The 17,594-nt window shown below is 37.3% G+C and overlaps 1 protein-coding gene across 2 annotated transcripts in view; it reads right to left on the reverse strand.

The window, feature by feature from the left end:
• Positions 1–3,664: 3,664 nt before the first annotated feature.
• ankrd6.L (ankyrin repeat domain 6 L homeolog) overlaps positions 3,665–17,594 on the reverse strand; it is a 68,822-nt gene continuing 54,892 nt past the window's right edge. For both annotated transcript variants that reach the window (XM_041563022.1, XM_018263391.2), the window contains exons 8-16: positions 16,779–16,877; positions 15,686–15,763; positions 15,326–15,430; positions 14,613–14,750; positions 12,249–12,434; positions 10,637–10,789; positions 9,962–10,075; positions 6,909–7,239; positions 3,665–4,964 (exon numbers count right to left, since the gene is read on the reverse strand). In XM_041563022.1, coding sequence (XP_041418956.1) covers positions 4,453–4,964; positions 6,909–7,239; positions 9,962–10,075; positions 10,637–10,789; positions 12,249–12,434; positions 14,613–14,750; positions 15,326–15,430; positions 15,686–15,763; positions 16,779–16,877 — 1,716 coding nt within the window. In that variant the 3' untranslated portion in view covers positions 3,665–4,452. The remainder of the gene's footprint in view (positions 4,965–6,908; positions 7,240–9,961; positions 10,076–10,636; positions 10,790–12,248; positions 12,435–14,612; positions 14,751–15,325; positions 15,431–15,685; positions 15,764–16,778; positions 16,878–17,594) is intronic.

Below are 17,594 nucleotides of genomic sequence, written 5' to 3' on the forward strand. Positions count from 1 at the left end.
GAAAATAACTTTTATTTGAAGCAACGTAGGTGGTTCTTCACAGTCAGGACAGTGAGGTTGTGGAATGCACTGCCGGGTGATGTTGTGATGGCTGATTCTGTTAATGATTTTTTGGACAGACAGAATATCAAAGGCTATTGTGATACTAAACTCTATAGTTAGTATAGATATGGGTAAATAGAATTTATGTGAAAGTATGGAGGGGTGTGTGTATGGATGCTAGGTTTTCATTTGGAGGGGTTGAACTGGATGGACTGTATTTTTTCAACCAATTTAACTACCCATAAAAGAATGAAAGGACGTACTTTTAAGATTGTAATATTTATTTAGCACGAATGGGATCTTACTAGATGCAATACAAACTAATAAATACTATTACATTTGAAATGAAGCAGCACAAGAAATACACTCTAAATATAATCCATTATAATCCATATAAATACTGAGGTAATGTTGCATTACACAAAAAGGCGTGCAACCGAGTCTGAAAATAAAAAAAAATAAGGATGTACTTTCTGTAAAACTGGACTGTATAACAAGAATAAACCTACTCATCCAGAAAAATGTGGGGAAAATTCTAACCGTGAAGGATGAAATCTAGTAGATTTGATGTTAGTACACAAAAACATGTATTCCTTTTCATCTAGAATCTGACATTGTGTGACATTTCTACAGCATTTTCTAATCGAAATTTGTTTTTCAAATGATCAGAGGCATACACTGCTATGCCAAAGGCCAAGCTCTTAAACCCAGTATTATTATTTAAGCCACACTGAATAATGCTTATGTAACATGATATTAAGACTGGCCTAACCAAGACTAAAGCTCCACCTGTGGCTGCCCCCTAGTATAGTGCATAGCTGAGAACTCAAAGTAATGCAGCAGGGTTGGCAGCTACAATATGTGCCCACATCACATCCCACATGCAGTCTCCCTGTGTTGATCTTAGACGAGAAACATGGCCACTAGAAACCAAGGCCAGAATGACTTCAAATTTGGGCTGTGTGGCCCTCTTTGTATTTGAAATGCCAGGGTCTATTTTGAATCCTAGTCTGGACCTGTCTCAGATTATGTACAGGCAAAAGGGACAGCTGCAGTTTGGAAGGGGTTTAAAGGTGTTATTCACCTTTAAATTAACTTTTATTATGATGTAGAGAGTGATATTCTAAGACAATCTGCAATTTGTTTTTAGTTGTCGTTATTTAGCTTTTTATTCAGCTGGTCTTCGGTATGCAAGTTCAACAATGTGGGTGCTAGGGTCTGTTTTACCCTAGCATTGATCATGCATTGACTAAGAGACTAGAATATGAATAGGAGAGGCCCTTAATAGAAAGATCAGTAATAAAAAGTAGCAATAACAATACATGTGTAGCCTTACAGAGCATTTGTTTTTTTAGATGGGGTCAGTGACCCCTAAATTGCTGTAAACAGAAGGCAAATTGGGTCCGATTCAAAAAAGGTCGTTATTCTTTAACACACAATTTTGTGCGTTATTTAAGACGCGTTATTTAAGGAATGATCCATCAAAGTATTTTTCGCATGTGCTACTAGACATATCGCAAGCGTTAATTCCACATTTCTGCACTGCTGTATTCTAATCACATTGCAATATTTATAAAATAGAATTAATCTTAACGCATTATTCACATCTTTTAAGCGACAAAAGCATGAAACAGTGCAGTAATTACTGTGAAATTTAACACCTCCTAAGAAGAGGCATTACTAAACAACATCAGATGGATTCATAGAGGAAGATGTAGTGAGGAGCGGTAGGGCAGCAATTAAAGACCTTTATGAGGAACTAGAAAACTGTAAAAGGAGACTTCTACTCTGCCAGTGACATCCTGAATGTCTTAGGTGCTATAGATTGCACTAATAACGTGTGACAATATCAAATGCCGTAAAATATCGCACAAAATAACACTCACTTTTTCAAGCTGTGAATCGGCCCCTAAAAGTTGACTTAAACAGTGACCCACCCATTTAATTCCTGATAAAGGCATTTCTGAAAAATTGTATTGGAGAGTCAATGTACTTATTAAAATGTATTTTATTGTATCATATATGGACTGTAATAATATAGCAATAATAGTGAGAATAGGAAATGGCCATGATAAATAAAGAGTGAGCAACATAATAGTTTCTTACAGTAGGTCCATCTATGCCACTATAGGTTAGCCTAAATGTGAACCTCCTTTTTGATTGTGAAGCTAATAACTGGCAAGTTTGGCTCCTTCTAATTCTGAAACAGTATAATACATATATGGCCAAAATAGACTCCACATCTAAAAATATGATGTCCTCAGTTGGAAGACTTACTGCACAATATACTGGTAGGGAGCATACTGACATTCGAGTTCTTTTTTGGAGAAAAACTTGATTCGTACGAATCATATACGATTTGAATTTGACTTTTCGGGTCTGAACTATTAGATTGAATATTGGACTTCCGAATTTTTTCTTAAAGGGGTACTCCGGTTTCCAAACCAAAATTTTCTAAAGAGGCCCACATAACACAGAAACCCCAAATATACCCATCACAGTTACCTGTTTCTTCAAAAAGTATGAATAAATGCAATCTTCTATGCTGAAATCCAGCTTTTTCACAGTTCTTCTCTTTCTGCATCATTTGAAAATCCTGGCAGGGAAGGGGGGACTAAAACACTGATGTTACAAATGGTAACAACTTCTCCAAGGCTTACAGACAGCATGCAGGAACTACATAACCCACAATGCATTGCACTCTGATGTTCCTTTACTTATTGAAATCACGTGTGCAGAGAATTGTGGGGTTTGGAGGATGCAGGCTGAGGACAGATGGCTGTTGATACAAAGTAAGAGTAGTCAGCCAGCTCAGCAAAGTAGACAGATCAGCAGGAGAGCAGGGGGCTAGGCTTAGGGAACTTTCAGAAACCATTAAAAATCATAAATATATTGATGTATATTGCAAAGTCGAATTGTGAGTATATTCGAGATAAACCAGAGGCCACCCCTTTAGACTAGAAGAAAAGAACTTTCATTTGAAGCAACTTAGGGGGTTCTTCACAGTCAGGACAGTGAGGTTGTGGAATGCACTGCCGGGTGATGTTGTGATGGCTGATTCAGTTAATGCCTTTAAGAGTGGCTTGGATGATTTTTTGGACAGACATAATATCAAAGGCTATTGTGATACTAAGCTCTATAGTTAGTATAGGTATGGGTATATAGAATTTAATTAAAAGTAGGGAGGGGTGTGTGTATGGATGCTGGGTTTTCATTTGGAGGGGTTGAACTTGATAGACTTTGTCTTTTTTCAACCCAATTTAACTATGTAACTATGTAACTATGTAACTATGTAACTATAAACAAATTCACATGAATTCTAAATTCGACCTTTGATAAATGGGCCTCTTACATCTGTCATGTTACTTTAGAAGACTACTAACTGCAGTATAAGAGAATCCACAGTAAAAGCAATTAATAAAAAGGTAATATATCTGTGTGACACATTTCTACCAAGCAACCTGCAAGGCGGATCGATTTACTCACATAAGCGCCACACTTCACTAGTGCAGTTCTAACTTGATCAGAACTAATAGATGACGAGTTGCTATGAGTAAGTGTAGTTGTGCACAGTGTTATAGCATTAGTTGTAGCACGTGTTTTCAAATCAACCCTGGCATGATTATTTACAAATATTTATGCCTATTGTTTAATATCCAGTAAAATAAAAATATCAGTCACGATGAGGAATGTATCAGATACTGAAACAAAAGCATACACTGGAATTTTCTACATAGCATTCATTGTTGATATAACATAAGCCTGTAATGGGTAATCCGTGGCTCTACAGATCTGTAGAACTTCCAGCAACCATTACAACCTTTTAACTATCGGTGAGACGTTTAGGACATAATTAATCACATTGACAATGAAGCAGCTATATGGCTATATGATCTTTTTTAAATACATGCTAGTCTTACTGTATATGTCTATAATACCGAACAACATGATTCCATGGCACTTAATAAAACAACAGTACAAAGAGAACCAAATATCCCGGCTGTCCAAGCAATGTCACATGCATACTACTGTTTATAAACTGATTCCATGCAAAAGCATTCTGAAGGATTGAATAGATTCATTTTTGCATATTGTTCTCTCGTTTATCCACAACTGTGTCTCTTGATTTATATTATATTTAGTAGCTGTAGATTCATCAGTTAGCAGTATTGCATTTTTCTCAAAAGTTGAACTCAGATGTGGTATGCTTGTTAAATGTAAGTGTATTTTGCTTCACCTGATTCAATGACACCATGGAACACAATTATTTATATCACAGGAGATGCAGAGCCAGTATACAGACAGCCAAAGGGAATCTGCAGTCCTGATAACTGGGGTAATGCTTTAGTTTAATACACTTGGTTACTGCAGGTCATGTATGTTCAGGATACATCCCCTAAAGGGTTAATGCTAGCTCTCTTTCTGAAGTTTAGTCCTCAGTTTCCATAGTTCTTCCTCTAAACTCTCAATATGCTGCTGCAAGGCTGCTTTATCCTCCTCCGCTTTCAGATTTGCTTGAGATTTGGCTTCGTCTATCTTCCTCTCATACCATTTTTCCATTTGAGTGGAAACTGCCTCAAAGAAATATTGAGTGATTTCCAATGCCTGTGATGTGTCCCTTGCCTGTGGCAGAGCTTGCTGTGGTTGATTTTGAGGCTCAGGCATTTGTCCTCTCTGCCGTCCATGAATAACTTTTGCAGACTTCCTTGTTTGAGTCCCTCGGTCCATGAGATTGATATACTGTTTTTCAGTTTTATTAAGTTCTGCTGAGGGCTTCGAAATGGATGGAATTTTTGCTTGTCGAGGTCTGGAATTAAGATGATCACATGAATTCTGGCCTTGCTTTGTTCTTAAGACAGGGTGAGCATTTGCTTTTTCCTTAGGCCTCACTGCTGGAGGGACGGCTGGCATCTGGTCTGGAGCTGAACAGACAGAAGATACAATAGACTGTTACCGAAAACTAAGAAAAGATAGTGATTTGAAAAAATAACATCAGATTGTGTGAATAAAAAAACTCTATGGGGCAGGTTTATCAAAGTGTTAAATTAGAGTTCACCATAGAAAAATTGTGTATTTATCAATGAGTGAAAGTTAGAGCTCACCATTTGATAAATACGCTTCTAAGAATTTCATAGGAATGACTATAAAGTGAATGAATTTTTCTCTGGAGAACTCTAATTTCACATTTGGATAAATCTGCCCCTTGATAAGTACACTTCTAAAAATCCATAGGAATGGATAGAAAGTGGGTAAGTTAAGTTTTTCTGGGGTGACCTCTAATTCAACACTTTAATAAATCTGCCCCTAATTTGTACAGGATTTATCCAAATGTTAAATTATTTTTAACTTGTATTTTTAGAATGCCAAAATATTGGACAGCCCTGTAAAATAAATGTGATTATACAAAGAAATTATGAATTACATATATAAAACATACAGAGTTACATACATAACGACCAGTACAAAAGGTGAGGAAGGCCCTGTGCAAAAGAGCTTACAATCTAAATGGGAAGGGAATGAGATACAAAAAATAAGCAGGCGAGAGATTGCAATTGCAATCACTTGGTAGCTAAACAGAGTTAGGGTAGGCTTCTCAAAATAAGTGTGTTTTAAGAGATCTTTTGAAAGCAGAAAAGTTGGGAGAAAGTCGGACAGACTGTGGAAGAGAATTCCAGAGGGGGGTGCAGCCCTTGCAAAGTCTTGAATGCAAGTGTGTAAGGAAGTATTGAGAGAAGGTTTGAGGAGCAGGTCAGTAGAGGAGCGAAGTAAGTGGTTGGGTGAGTATTTAGAGAGGAGTTCAGAGATGTAAGGAGGGGCAGAGTTATGAAGTGCTTTGAATGTCAGGGACATTAGTTTGAATTTTATTCTGAAAGGTAGCGGATCTGCCAGGATCGGCAGAGTGGCACAGCAGAGGAGGGCAGGTTGCTGAGGTGTATAAGCCTGGTGGCAGTGTTCATTATGGACTGAAGAGGTAACAGTCTCTGGCGTGGAAGGCCAATTAATAGAGACGTGAAATAATGATAGAATGAAGAACTCTGGCGGCATTTTAGGTGATAAATGATCGTATTTTGGATATGTTCCTAAGGTGAAAGTGACATGATTTAATAAGTGACCGGATTGGATTAAAATTATAAGACAAAAAACGGTGAAGGAAGCCTCAGGAAGCAGGTCTTTGCTGCAAAAATTTTTATTATAATGTGCCACTACATGTTTCGGCCCGCAAGCCCTTTCTCAAGTGTGAGAATTTGCGTATAGGGTGCTTTTGTATTCAGTTTCCCCGACCGTTACCCATGATATTTTGTCGTTAGATTGGAGGGCTTGCTCCAGTGGCTCGATCGCTAGGGCAAATAGTAGGGGAGATAGAGGGCACCCTTGCCTGGTGCCCCTTTGTATCAGAAACTCTGTGGAACTGAAACCTATATAATTGACTGTCAACCTAGGGGGGTAATATAGTGCTGAGATTGTTTGTGAAAAGGTTTTGGGGGAATTTATATAAGTAGGGCCATGAGATGTTCTCAAATGCTTTTTCTAGGTCAAGGGAAAGAAGTTTTGATGGGACTCTTTTGTTGCTACATGGATCAAATTAAGAATTCATTGAATGTTGTCTGTGACTTGTCTTTTGGGGATGAAGCCGGATTGATCTTTGTGAATGAGGTTTTTGATGAATTAATTTAATCTTGTGGCCATGTTGAGAATGGAAATAGGAAGGAAATTTTTGCGGGCACTATGATTTTATTATAACACTGCAGTGCATACCATAAGAGACACCACACCACCACTCTGTAAATGTTTGCTGCACTAGCAAGTAATAATTTGACCCACTTGCACTGCATAGATATAAATAAAATATAAATAAACATACATACCTGGACAAAGAGTCAGCTCTTGCTGGGGTGGCAACTGCTGCTTTCTGTTGCTTTCATCTGAATGGAATATGTCAGTTCTTCCTGGCTCATCAGGCAAGCTGCTCTGAAAGGTGACACAGGAATGCTGTGCAGAAGACTGTGGAAGGGTTAATGTTTCTGTACTATAACATTCCTTGGTGCTGCAATGACTCTCTGAATTGGGCTGATCGGTGGATTCACAAGTAGAAGGAATGGATTTAGCCTTCACTGTCTTGGACTCACCAGAAAACCTCATCTCCAGATTCTGAATTTTTAGTAGGCACCAAGTTTTCAGATCATTTACAACAGATACCTTTAAAAGAGGAAGGAAATGCCATAACTGCATAAAGAAAACAACTCAGCAATTGATGAAAAAAACATTACATAAATGCATGGTATGAAATAACCAAAAGTAGGAAGAGATTACTGTAGAAAGGTCATTTATTACAGTTCATACACTGAAATGTATATCTAATACCGCAAACAGCATTCACTAGGACTATTTAGGTAGGGTGGTTAGGGCCCAAATCCCCCCTTCTTTCATCTACAACAATAGTTTAGGGGTAAGATTTGAGAGATCATAGGGGTCAAAACTAATGCCCCTGCCCAATACAATTATTAAATTGAAACAGGAGTACAGATAATAAAATACTCTAGGAAATGGACAGATCTGGCATTCATCTCCAGTTATTTACAGATACAAGGGACATTAACTTTAGTCATTTTATATCATATTAAGCCCTTCATTGCAAGGCATCATATGACCTTTTGCAACTGCTGTACAAGGTGCAGTAAAATACTAAGGGGCCGATTCACCAAGGGTCGAATATCGAGGGTTAATTAACCCTCGATATTCGACTGGGAATTAAAATCCTTCGACTTCGAATATCAAAGTCGAAGGATTTTAGCGCAAATAGTTCGATCGAAGGATTATTCCTTCGATCGAACGAACGAAGGATTATTCCTTCGATCGAACGATTAAATCCTTCAAATCGAACGATTCGAAAGATTTTAATCCAACGATCGAAGGAATATCCTTCGATCAAAAAAACGTAGGAAAGCCTATGGGTACCTTCCCCATAGGCTAACATTGAGTTAGGTAGGTTTTAGATGGCGAACTAGGGGGTCGAAGTTTTTTCTTAAAGAGACAGTACTTCGACTATCGAATAGTCGAACGATTTTTAGTTTGAATCCTTTGATTCGAAGTCGTAGTCGAAGGTCGAAGTAGCCCAAAAAACACTTCGAAGTTAGTGAATTGGCCCCTATAAGAACACTATGAACTGAAATCTATACCCTGTATGATGTTTTACTAAACAAAGCAAATTTCATGCCACAAAATGCTAGTTAATGAAACAACCGACTGTATTTCCATGCTTCATAAGTTCTGAAGATGATTTACAGATAATGATAGAAGGTATTAAAGATTGAAAATTGGGTTTGAACAAGTGAGTTATAAGACTGAAAACTTGTTTGGGACTTTTTCATTTCAAAATAAGATAAATTATATGGACATTGTATGAAACAGTTTAGTACTCCCCCCCACTCCCTTCATGAAGTATCACAGATGGACTGCAGAGGACTGCATACCCATTATCCGCAGATTATCCGATTATCCAAGACCAAAAAAAAAATAAAAAATTGAGAGCTCACCGCCTCATAAAGTAAAAACCACTGCTTATTTTAACAATAAAAAAATAGGTGGCTGCTGTAAAATGAACACTTAACGCATTTGGGAACACCCCTTAATCATACGCTAAACGAGATGACATCAAGACCTTAATTTATACACTTGATAGGCCATCTACTGGACAGATTTATATAAAAAACAATATATAGAATGTAATAGCATGTGAAATACATAATTATAATAAAAGCATTTGAAAAATGAGTGCCAAAGGGAAAAAAAGAGAAAAATATGGAAATTGAAAATAATTATATATAGAATATATGAATGAAATTGTACAGTTAGTAGGTTGTTTAACATATCCAATCATAAATATTAATTATCCCCTAAAGAAATGAACGACAAATAATGAAACAAAAACAGAGGCTCATATAATGAAAGATAAAATTTGCATCAAATAATATAAGAGATGTCCCATCTAGAGTTGAGACCCAAAGGGGCGCATGTATTTAGTTCAATTATCCAAAGGCTTCTCTGGAATTCAAAATTCATGAAAAAAAAACCCCTTCTTATTGGGGTCTTAACCTTTTTTATTATTTGAACTTTTAAATTTTTAGTGCAGCTTTTAAAATGTCTGCCCACAGGGGAATTGGAACTTTCTTTATCAATAAAAAAAGTAAATATGTTCCCTTATTCTGTTTTTAAAGTATGCGTAGTATGACCTACATATTGTTTATGACAATTCAAGCATTCAAGTAGGTCTACTCCCTTGGAATTGCAATTTCCTTAATGTCTAATTTTATATTGTTTTGTAACATTAGACTTAAAATCTGCACCTTTAAATATAACTTTACAAGTTTTAAAAGTTATTGATCCACATGGATATGTTCCAACTGTTTACAACCAGTTAGACTGTAGGCACCCAGGATGGGAAGTCACCATATTTGGCATATTAGCCAAAGTAAGTGCTTTACTAGAGACAAATTTAATTGAATGGGTTCGCAGTATATCATTCAACTTAGGATCACCATATAGTACAGGCAGATATTCTTCAATAATGTGAAAGATTTTAGTAAATTCTACTGAATATTCAGTTGAAAAATAAATATAATAAAACCTTCTTGGTAATAGCAGGTGATGATGATATTTCACGTCATATATATATTGTTTTTATATAATTCTGTCCAGTAGATGGCGATGTTATCAAGTGTATACATGAATGTATTGATGTCATCTTGTTTAGCCTATGATTAAGGGCTGTTCCCGAAACGCGTTAGGCGTCCAATTCACAGCAGCTACCTGTTTTTTAATGTTACAATAAACAGTGGTTTTTACTTCATGAGGTGGTGTGCTATCATATTTTTCTTTTTGGTCTTAAATTATACGTACAAAATTCTGGGTATCTCTATACCTGTCGTTTCTCTGCTTCATTTTTCTGTACATCCGCATGCTGTTGTAGGCGACAGACACATTCTGCTCTGTCTGCAGACATCCTCTCCAACATAAGTTTGTCAAGAACTCGCAGCTACAGAAACCAGCAAAACATTAATATATAATGCCTTTTGTAGGAACTACAAGTAGTACTGCTCAAGAAACAAACTTGCAAGTCATGGGGCAGCTTATAATACTTTATAATGAAATTAGTCAAACGAAAACAACCCCCCCCATGACTCTAGTTAAGAATAAATGTGTATAAGGCCACTATTACACATGCTGTTTCTCTGAACGTGGAAAAACATTTGTGGGGAAAACAATGTACTCGATTTCGGGCAACAAAATGCACAATTGTTTTCAAGCTGAAATCCATCCCGTGTGCACACTGACAGGCAGATGCCACTGATGTCAGTGCTTATAGACAACAGGTCAGACTGCATAGGCATTCTCATGCCATGCATGAAATTAACTGGCTAATAATACCCATTATATATATATATATATATATATATATATATATATATATATATATATATATATATATATATATATATATATATATATATATATATATATATATATATATAGAAGAGCTAATTCTAGATCCTAAGATATGCTATAGGCAACCCTGACATTGAAATGCCAAGATTACCTGGTGTTGGGTTTTGTTGTCCATTTGTCCCAGTTTTGCATTCATTTGGTCCTGCACTGTAGCAATCTCTGCTTTTATCTCTTCTTTGGTGGCTTCCAACTGATTCTCTAGTTTTATCAACAGTGGCTCACACCGACACCCATTGATAGGAGCCTACAGGCAATAAAACACAACCAGTTATTTATTAGAATTGCCCAACTCCTTATGTAACTCAAACTCTTTTTTTCTTACATTTTGTAATTAATTTATTCAACAACTGCAATATCTAAAAAAAGAAAGAGCTTCTTTCTCATCACCCTGTCATATAGATTTTCTTTGTGCAAATTGTGCTGAACTGTAGAACGATGTACAGATACACCATCTGCAGCAAGATGTTCTTGCAGGTCTTTGGAGGTGATCTTTGGGTTGTCTGTAACCATTCTTACAATCCTCCGCATATGCCGCTCCTGTATTTTTCTTGGCCTGCCAGACCTGGGTTTTACAGCAACTGTGCCTGTGGCCTTCCATTATCTGATTTCATTCCTTACAGTTGAAATGGACAGTTTAAACCTCTGCTTTTTGAAGCCTTCCCCTAAACCATAATTCTGAACAATCTTTGTTTTCAGATCTTTTGAGGTTGCTTTGAGGATCCCATGCTGTGTCACTCTTCAGAGGAGAGTCGAACAGAAGCACAACTTGCAATTGGCCACCTTAAACCTTAAATACCTTTTCTCATGATTAGACACACCTGCCTATGAAGTTCAAGGCTTAAAGGAGAATTCAACCCGTAATAAAAAGAAACTCCCCCCTACCCTGGGTAGACCCCCAGTACTCAGATGTTCCTATGAAATGAAAGACATACCAGTATTATCTTTTTTGTTGAAAGTGGAGTAAATTATTATGCAGGCCTAGAGGGGTTCCCAAACTTTTTCATATGACTGTATTTCTTTTGCTGAAAAGCACTGGGGTGTTCATGCTGTTCCACACATTTATTCAGCCGGAAACTACCCACTTCAGCTCCATTTAAATTGTAAGGGAAATGCAAAAATTGGATTTTTGAGCAATACAAACCTTTCACAAGGTGTTTGTCATTCACATTGAATAGCTGGAGCAACAAAATAGTACAGATCTCTTCATGTGCTATTACCCTTATACCTGTGGCACATAGAATGGAGTTCCATTAAGCCTGTACTCAATACGCCATCAGGCTTCTTTTTGACTAAATATTTGCAAAGTTCCACAAGGCAGAGGCACACAGTTTACCAAAAAGTGGGCTGTGCCCCTTTTATAGTAACGATTATCAGGTGAAGCACTAGTTTTACCACATGAACAGCAATTAATGTTAATAGGGCTGTAGGCTGCATTTTTGACAATATGAGTGCTTCTTCCTCATGGAATTGAGCTTTCAGAGAATTGCCATTTAACTATATAAAAGGGGAAGGAGTTGTTTTTTTCAGAGTGCTGAAAAATGTGAGGTTGATCGCATGTAACATAGGTCTTACTATACTGGGATATCCTATCCAAGCAGCTTTCTACTCTGACGGTTAATCATGATACAGGCTACAACACCAGTGGCCTATAGTGTTTTGTTTCTAGTTACAATATTTGTTACTTGTGCTACAAGGTCAGATACCTGCATTACTTTTCCGTCTTTGCCCCTGTACAAGGTATACAGTTGGTAAGCTCTGGCTTCATGGGGAGGGGATGGAGGAGATGGACCTCTTTGTTTGTTCCTTCGCTTATGATTATGAGAGGACTGCTGGGCACCACACAATGGCTGCTGATCTGCAGGTGATGTAGGGTCTGAGAGAGCAGAAATCTGAGGGGACAGAAGACACATTTTGTAAGGTGGTAAAGGATTTATATTTGGAGACAAAGTGACCATTATATAAAGGAGTTCACCCTTAACACATAACAACAATTTTGTGATGCTATCAACACATATTTCATCCTTATTTTAAGAGTGAATAAGTGAGAAGACAGCAATTATTTAGTTTTACTCTCATAACACAAGAGCAAAATGTATAGGTACAAAGGTACTTGCACTTACATATGCACCTTACACCTTGTACTAAGAACCAGTGTGGTAGTGCTGCCTTAATGAAAATGCCCCAAGTGCACAGGGCCCACAGATGCAAGTGATCTCTGCAAGTAACAGCTGCTTGGAGTTCCCTTAGTGTGTTGTAAAATGGTTCCATGCATAGTCGTGGGTGCATATGGATGAGATGCTATCATAAATATCTAGTGGAGTCTGTAAAGACACATGTTCTTAATGAGAATATGACAACATCTATAAAGGAGACAATAAACAAGTGGCCTTTGTCACCAGATTTTCCTTATGCCAGTGCTTCGGTGTCATGAATCTTTAGAAGAAAATGGCCCAATCTACAATTTATTATTTTATTAACATGTATTTATATAGCGCCAACATATTGCGTAGCACTATAGAGTAAATGTGATTATACAACTAAATCACATGAATTATATACATAGAACATATGGAGTAACAAACATCACAATCAATACAGGTACAAAAAGGTGAGGAAAGCCCTATGCATAGGCATACAGTCTAAAGGGAAGGGAGTAATACACAAGGTGTGGGAGTGGGCAAGATCGAATTAAGTGGGTGAGAAATGTGGTACTGTATGTGGTGTTGCGTTTGGTAGTTAAGCAGAGTGAGGGTAGGCTTCTCGAAAGAAGTGCGTTTTCAGAGATTTCTTGAAGGCAGAAAGGTTAGGAGAAAGTCGGACAGACCGTGGAAGAGAGTTCCAGAGGAGGGGTGCAGCCCTTGCAAAGTCTTGAATGCGAGCATGTGAGGAGATAATGAGAGAAGAGTTGAGTAGCAGGTCAGTAGAGGAGCGTAGTAAGCGATTGGGTGAATATAAAGAGATGAGTTCAGAGATGTAGGGTTGGGCAGAGTTATGAAGTGCTTTGAAAGTCAGTGTCATTAATTTGAATTTGATTCTGAAAGGTAACGGAAGCCAGTGCAGGGATTGACAGAATGGCGAGGCAGAGGAGGAGCGGTTGCTGAGGTATATGAGCCTCGCAGCAGTGTTCATTATGGACTGGAGAGGTGACAGTCTCTGGAGGGGGAGGCCAATTAAAAGAGAGTTACAGTAGTCTAGACGCGATATGATGAGAGAGTGAATAAGAATTTTGGCAGCGTCTTGGGTGATAAATGATCGTATTTTGGATATGTTCCTTAGGTGGAAGTGACATAATTTAATAAGTGACTGGATACGAGGAGTGAATGACAGGGCAGAATCTAGACTAACCCCAAGGCACCGGGCCTGGGGAGAGGGGGTGGTAGTGGAATTGTTAACTATGATGGATACTTCTGGGATGTTACTGGTGTTTGTTGGAGGAAAGAGAACCATTTCAGTTTTAGAGAGGTTTAATTTAAGGTAGCGTTGCGAAATCCAGGTAGAGATAGCGGACAGGCAGGAGGAGACGCGAGTTAGGAGCTCTGGGTTGAGATCAGGACCATAGTGAAAAGAGGCCTGTTATGTGTCTGATTTAGATGTTGGCAGAAATATTTCTCATGATACCTTGGCCTATTTTATTAACTATTACAGGCCTGTATCATGACACCTCCCCTTTTTAGAGTGAGCAAGGGGAGATTGACTTACAGGTCACTCTTAACCTTGCCACAATAAAAACATAAATCCATAGCCATAGCCAGGTCATTCTCAAATATCCATTCATGTTATACAGTATGAGGGATCAGGCTACCTCCTCTGCATATCCAGATATTTCATTTTTTGTTCATAACCAGTTATCTCATATTAAAGAACCTACATTCAGAGATAGCTTTGGGCCAAAACAAGGTCTAGAATATTGACTTTTTAGGTAAACACATGTGCCTCATTGGTTATTGGTAACATCTAACATCAGGCATATAAAATGAACCCATGTATGATATGATCCACATACCTAATACAAGCACACATGCATCACTGTGTAAACAAGAACATATTTAAAAAGTGACATAGAATACCTTTTCTTTTGCCTTAGGCTTTCTGCTTTTCCTTTGTTTGGAACCTGCAGCAGAAGTTTGATGCTCTTCTTTGCCCTCCCCTTGCTTGCCCGCTGCATGCTCACTACTGTGGGTATCATCAGCTGCTGAAATACTGGCCTGGAAAGAGAACATTACATATCCCTCTGCTTGGTACAGTAGAGGAAACATAAAAACAGCCATATGCAACCTTCATTTCCACACATATGACTCCAGAACCAGGATGAAACTTATATGGGAGGCTAGAGGAATTCACCCCGTATAAAATGTCCAGCAACTACTTACAGTATGCTATATTAATCATGGTTCTGCTTTTATTATTTGAAGTATGAAAATAAAAACTTGTAAAAAATTAACGTGTATAATTTAACTTTTGATAACAGCTCAGCAACTAGGGGTGCTGCTGCTATGATGCAAATTGAGGAACTTTTTCAGGTGTCAGCAGCCTGCAAGTTACCAAGATGGCAAAAAACTTCTCTGGTTAAATCAGAATTTTGACTTTTGAAACGGATTGCAGTGCACAATTCTGCTGGAGCAGCACTATTAACCGATGCGTTTTGAAAAAAAAAATTCCCATTACAGTATCCCTTAACAACTAATTGAATATTAAAGGAAACATAATTTACATTTAACACTATCCTGCCCTTACCTTACCTGCCCTATCATTGCTCTGCACTTTTTTCCCTACTTCATACCTTACTTTCTCCAAGTTCTTCTCTTGGTACTGACTGAGTCCTTCTTTCTTCTTTCAGTTTCTCTCTCTTCTTCCGAAGACTTCTCCCACGGCTAAATCGCAAAACCTATTCAAATATTGAAAATATATATATATTTTTCGATTTTAAAACAAGAAAACAAACTAATGACAAGGTTCATGCAAGTGTTCATTATTCCAGATACCCTGTGGTTTATGGTTATTATGAACAGCGGTCTTCTCTATTTTTTTTAAATTAATCTTTTATCTTTATTTTACCTTTCTAGCCTCTATATGTGAATGAAATACTACCAAGTGAGTATTTGGTTTTGAAAATAGACATCAGAAAAATAAATTGTTTTACCTGCGGTGCCTTGGTGAGTAGAAGAGCCACATCTGAGTTATTATGGTGTCTTGCTGTATCCAAAGCAATTTGACCAGCCTAAAGAGACATAAGTAGAATTATTAGGATTATTGCAGGGCAAGGCACAACCGGTGACATAAAAATAGGAAAAACAGGTCCCACTGCCTGGGGTTCCCTGAGCTCCGAGATCCCTGTGGTATTCTGATTTATCCTTTCATTTTTGTCATTTGAGATATGAATCAAAATTTGCATTTTTCTGAAAATATTTTATGTGGGGCTCAGGAACTTGTAATTATGCCAACAGGCACCTACATTTCTATTTATTAGGAAAGTAGCAGAATATGATTCACTTCAATATTTTTAAAGGGGAACTATCACAAAAATTTAAATTTAATATAAGCTTCCTCATACTTCAGTAAGAAACAATCTAGATAAAATCAATTAAAAATTCTGCATGGTTTCTGAAACAATCAAGTTTATATTCACTATTCCTCTCTCAGCATCTGTTTCTTTTCATTCTGTCTTCATGCAGCAGTTGGGTGAAGACAGATCCAATACATGGGGGGGGCTTCCTTTCCTAGCAGATGTATTAGCGCTCACTCTGATTCCAGTACAAACAAAATAACTGCCTTTTGCACAAATTCTGCATATTGAGAGTCAGGATATTTGGTGATTTTACTAAAGTGAGCTCTAATACATCTTCTAGGCAAAAGGATCCCCCTATAAGATATATTGGATCATTCATCTGACACCCAACTCCTAAATGAAGACAGAATGAAGAGAAACAGATGCTGAGAGAGGAATAGTAAAGATAAACTTTATTATTTAAGAAATGGTACAGAATTTTTAATTGTTTGTATTTAGAAAGTTTCTTATTTCAGTATGCTGAAGCTAATATTACATTTTCATTTTCGCAATAGTTCCCCTTTAAATTATGCACGTTATGGAATAATTTAGGTGAGTGGTTGGGTTGCTTTCTCACCTAAAAAGACCCTTATGGTTGCTATACTGAGGGATTTTTTTTTTACCTACTTTGTGCTAGAAGGTAGGTCTAGGTGTGATATTAAAGACAGAAACAATGTATTTCACTTACATTGTTAAGGAGAGTTGCATCAGCTCCAGCCTCAAGAAGAACTTTAATAACTTTTCTATGGTTTAGTGCAGCAGCAACATGGAGTGGAGTATCACCAACCTATATATTATAAACACAAAGTGTATACTGGCAATTAGATTTTTCTTGACCATCTAAATTTTCCAAGTTAATGCTTTTTACAGAATATAAAATCTAAGATGATTGAATGAAAATGTCAGGTCTTGCATACCGCTGGCCCTTCACTCCACAGCCTAATGCATTTCAGAGAAAGTTGGTGACATCAATGATTATATATTGAGAAAGGCATACATTATCTAATGTCACCACTCCAAATGACTGTATATTTAAAAAAAAGAATATATATGCACTTTATTCATCATTTTGACCCTTTTTGTCTACTTAAACAAACCCTGTGAGTGCCGGTATTGTGGATATGCTGTTTTGAAATTTTTTACTGTAGCACCCAGGTAGTTGCCTATTTTTATGGTGTGCAGCCTGTATCTGCCAATATATATATATATATATATATATATATATATATATATATATATATATATATATATATATATATATATACCATAATTTGAAGCAACGTAGGGGGTTCTTCACAGTCAGGACAGTGAGGTTGTGGAGTGAACTGCCGGGTGATGTTGTGATGGCTGATTCAGTTAATGCCTTTAAGAATGGCTTGGATGGTTTTTTGGACAGACATAATATCAAAGGCTATTGTGATACTAAACTCTATAGTTAGTATAGATATGGGTATATAGAATTTAATTAAAAGTAGGGAGGGGTGTGTGTATGGATGCTGGGTTT

The sequence above is a fragment of the Xenopus laevis genome, chromosome 5L (assembly GCF_017654675.1).
Source record: "Xenopus laevis strain J_2021 chromosome 5L, Xenopus_laevis_v10.1, whole genome shotgun sequence".
NCBI lineage: Eukaryota > Metazoa > Chordata > Amphibia > Anura > Pipidae > Xenopus > Xenopus laevis.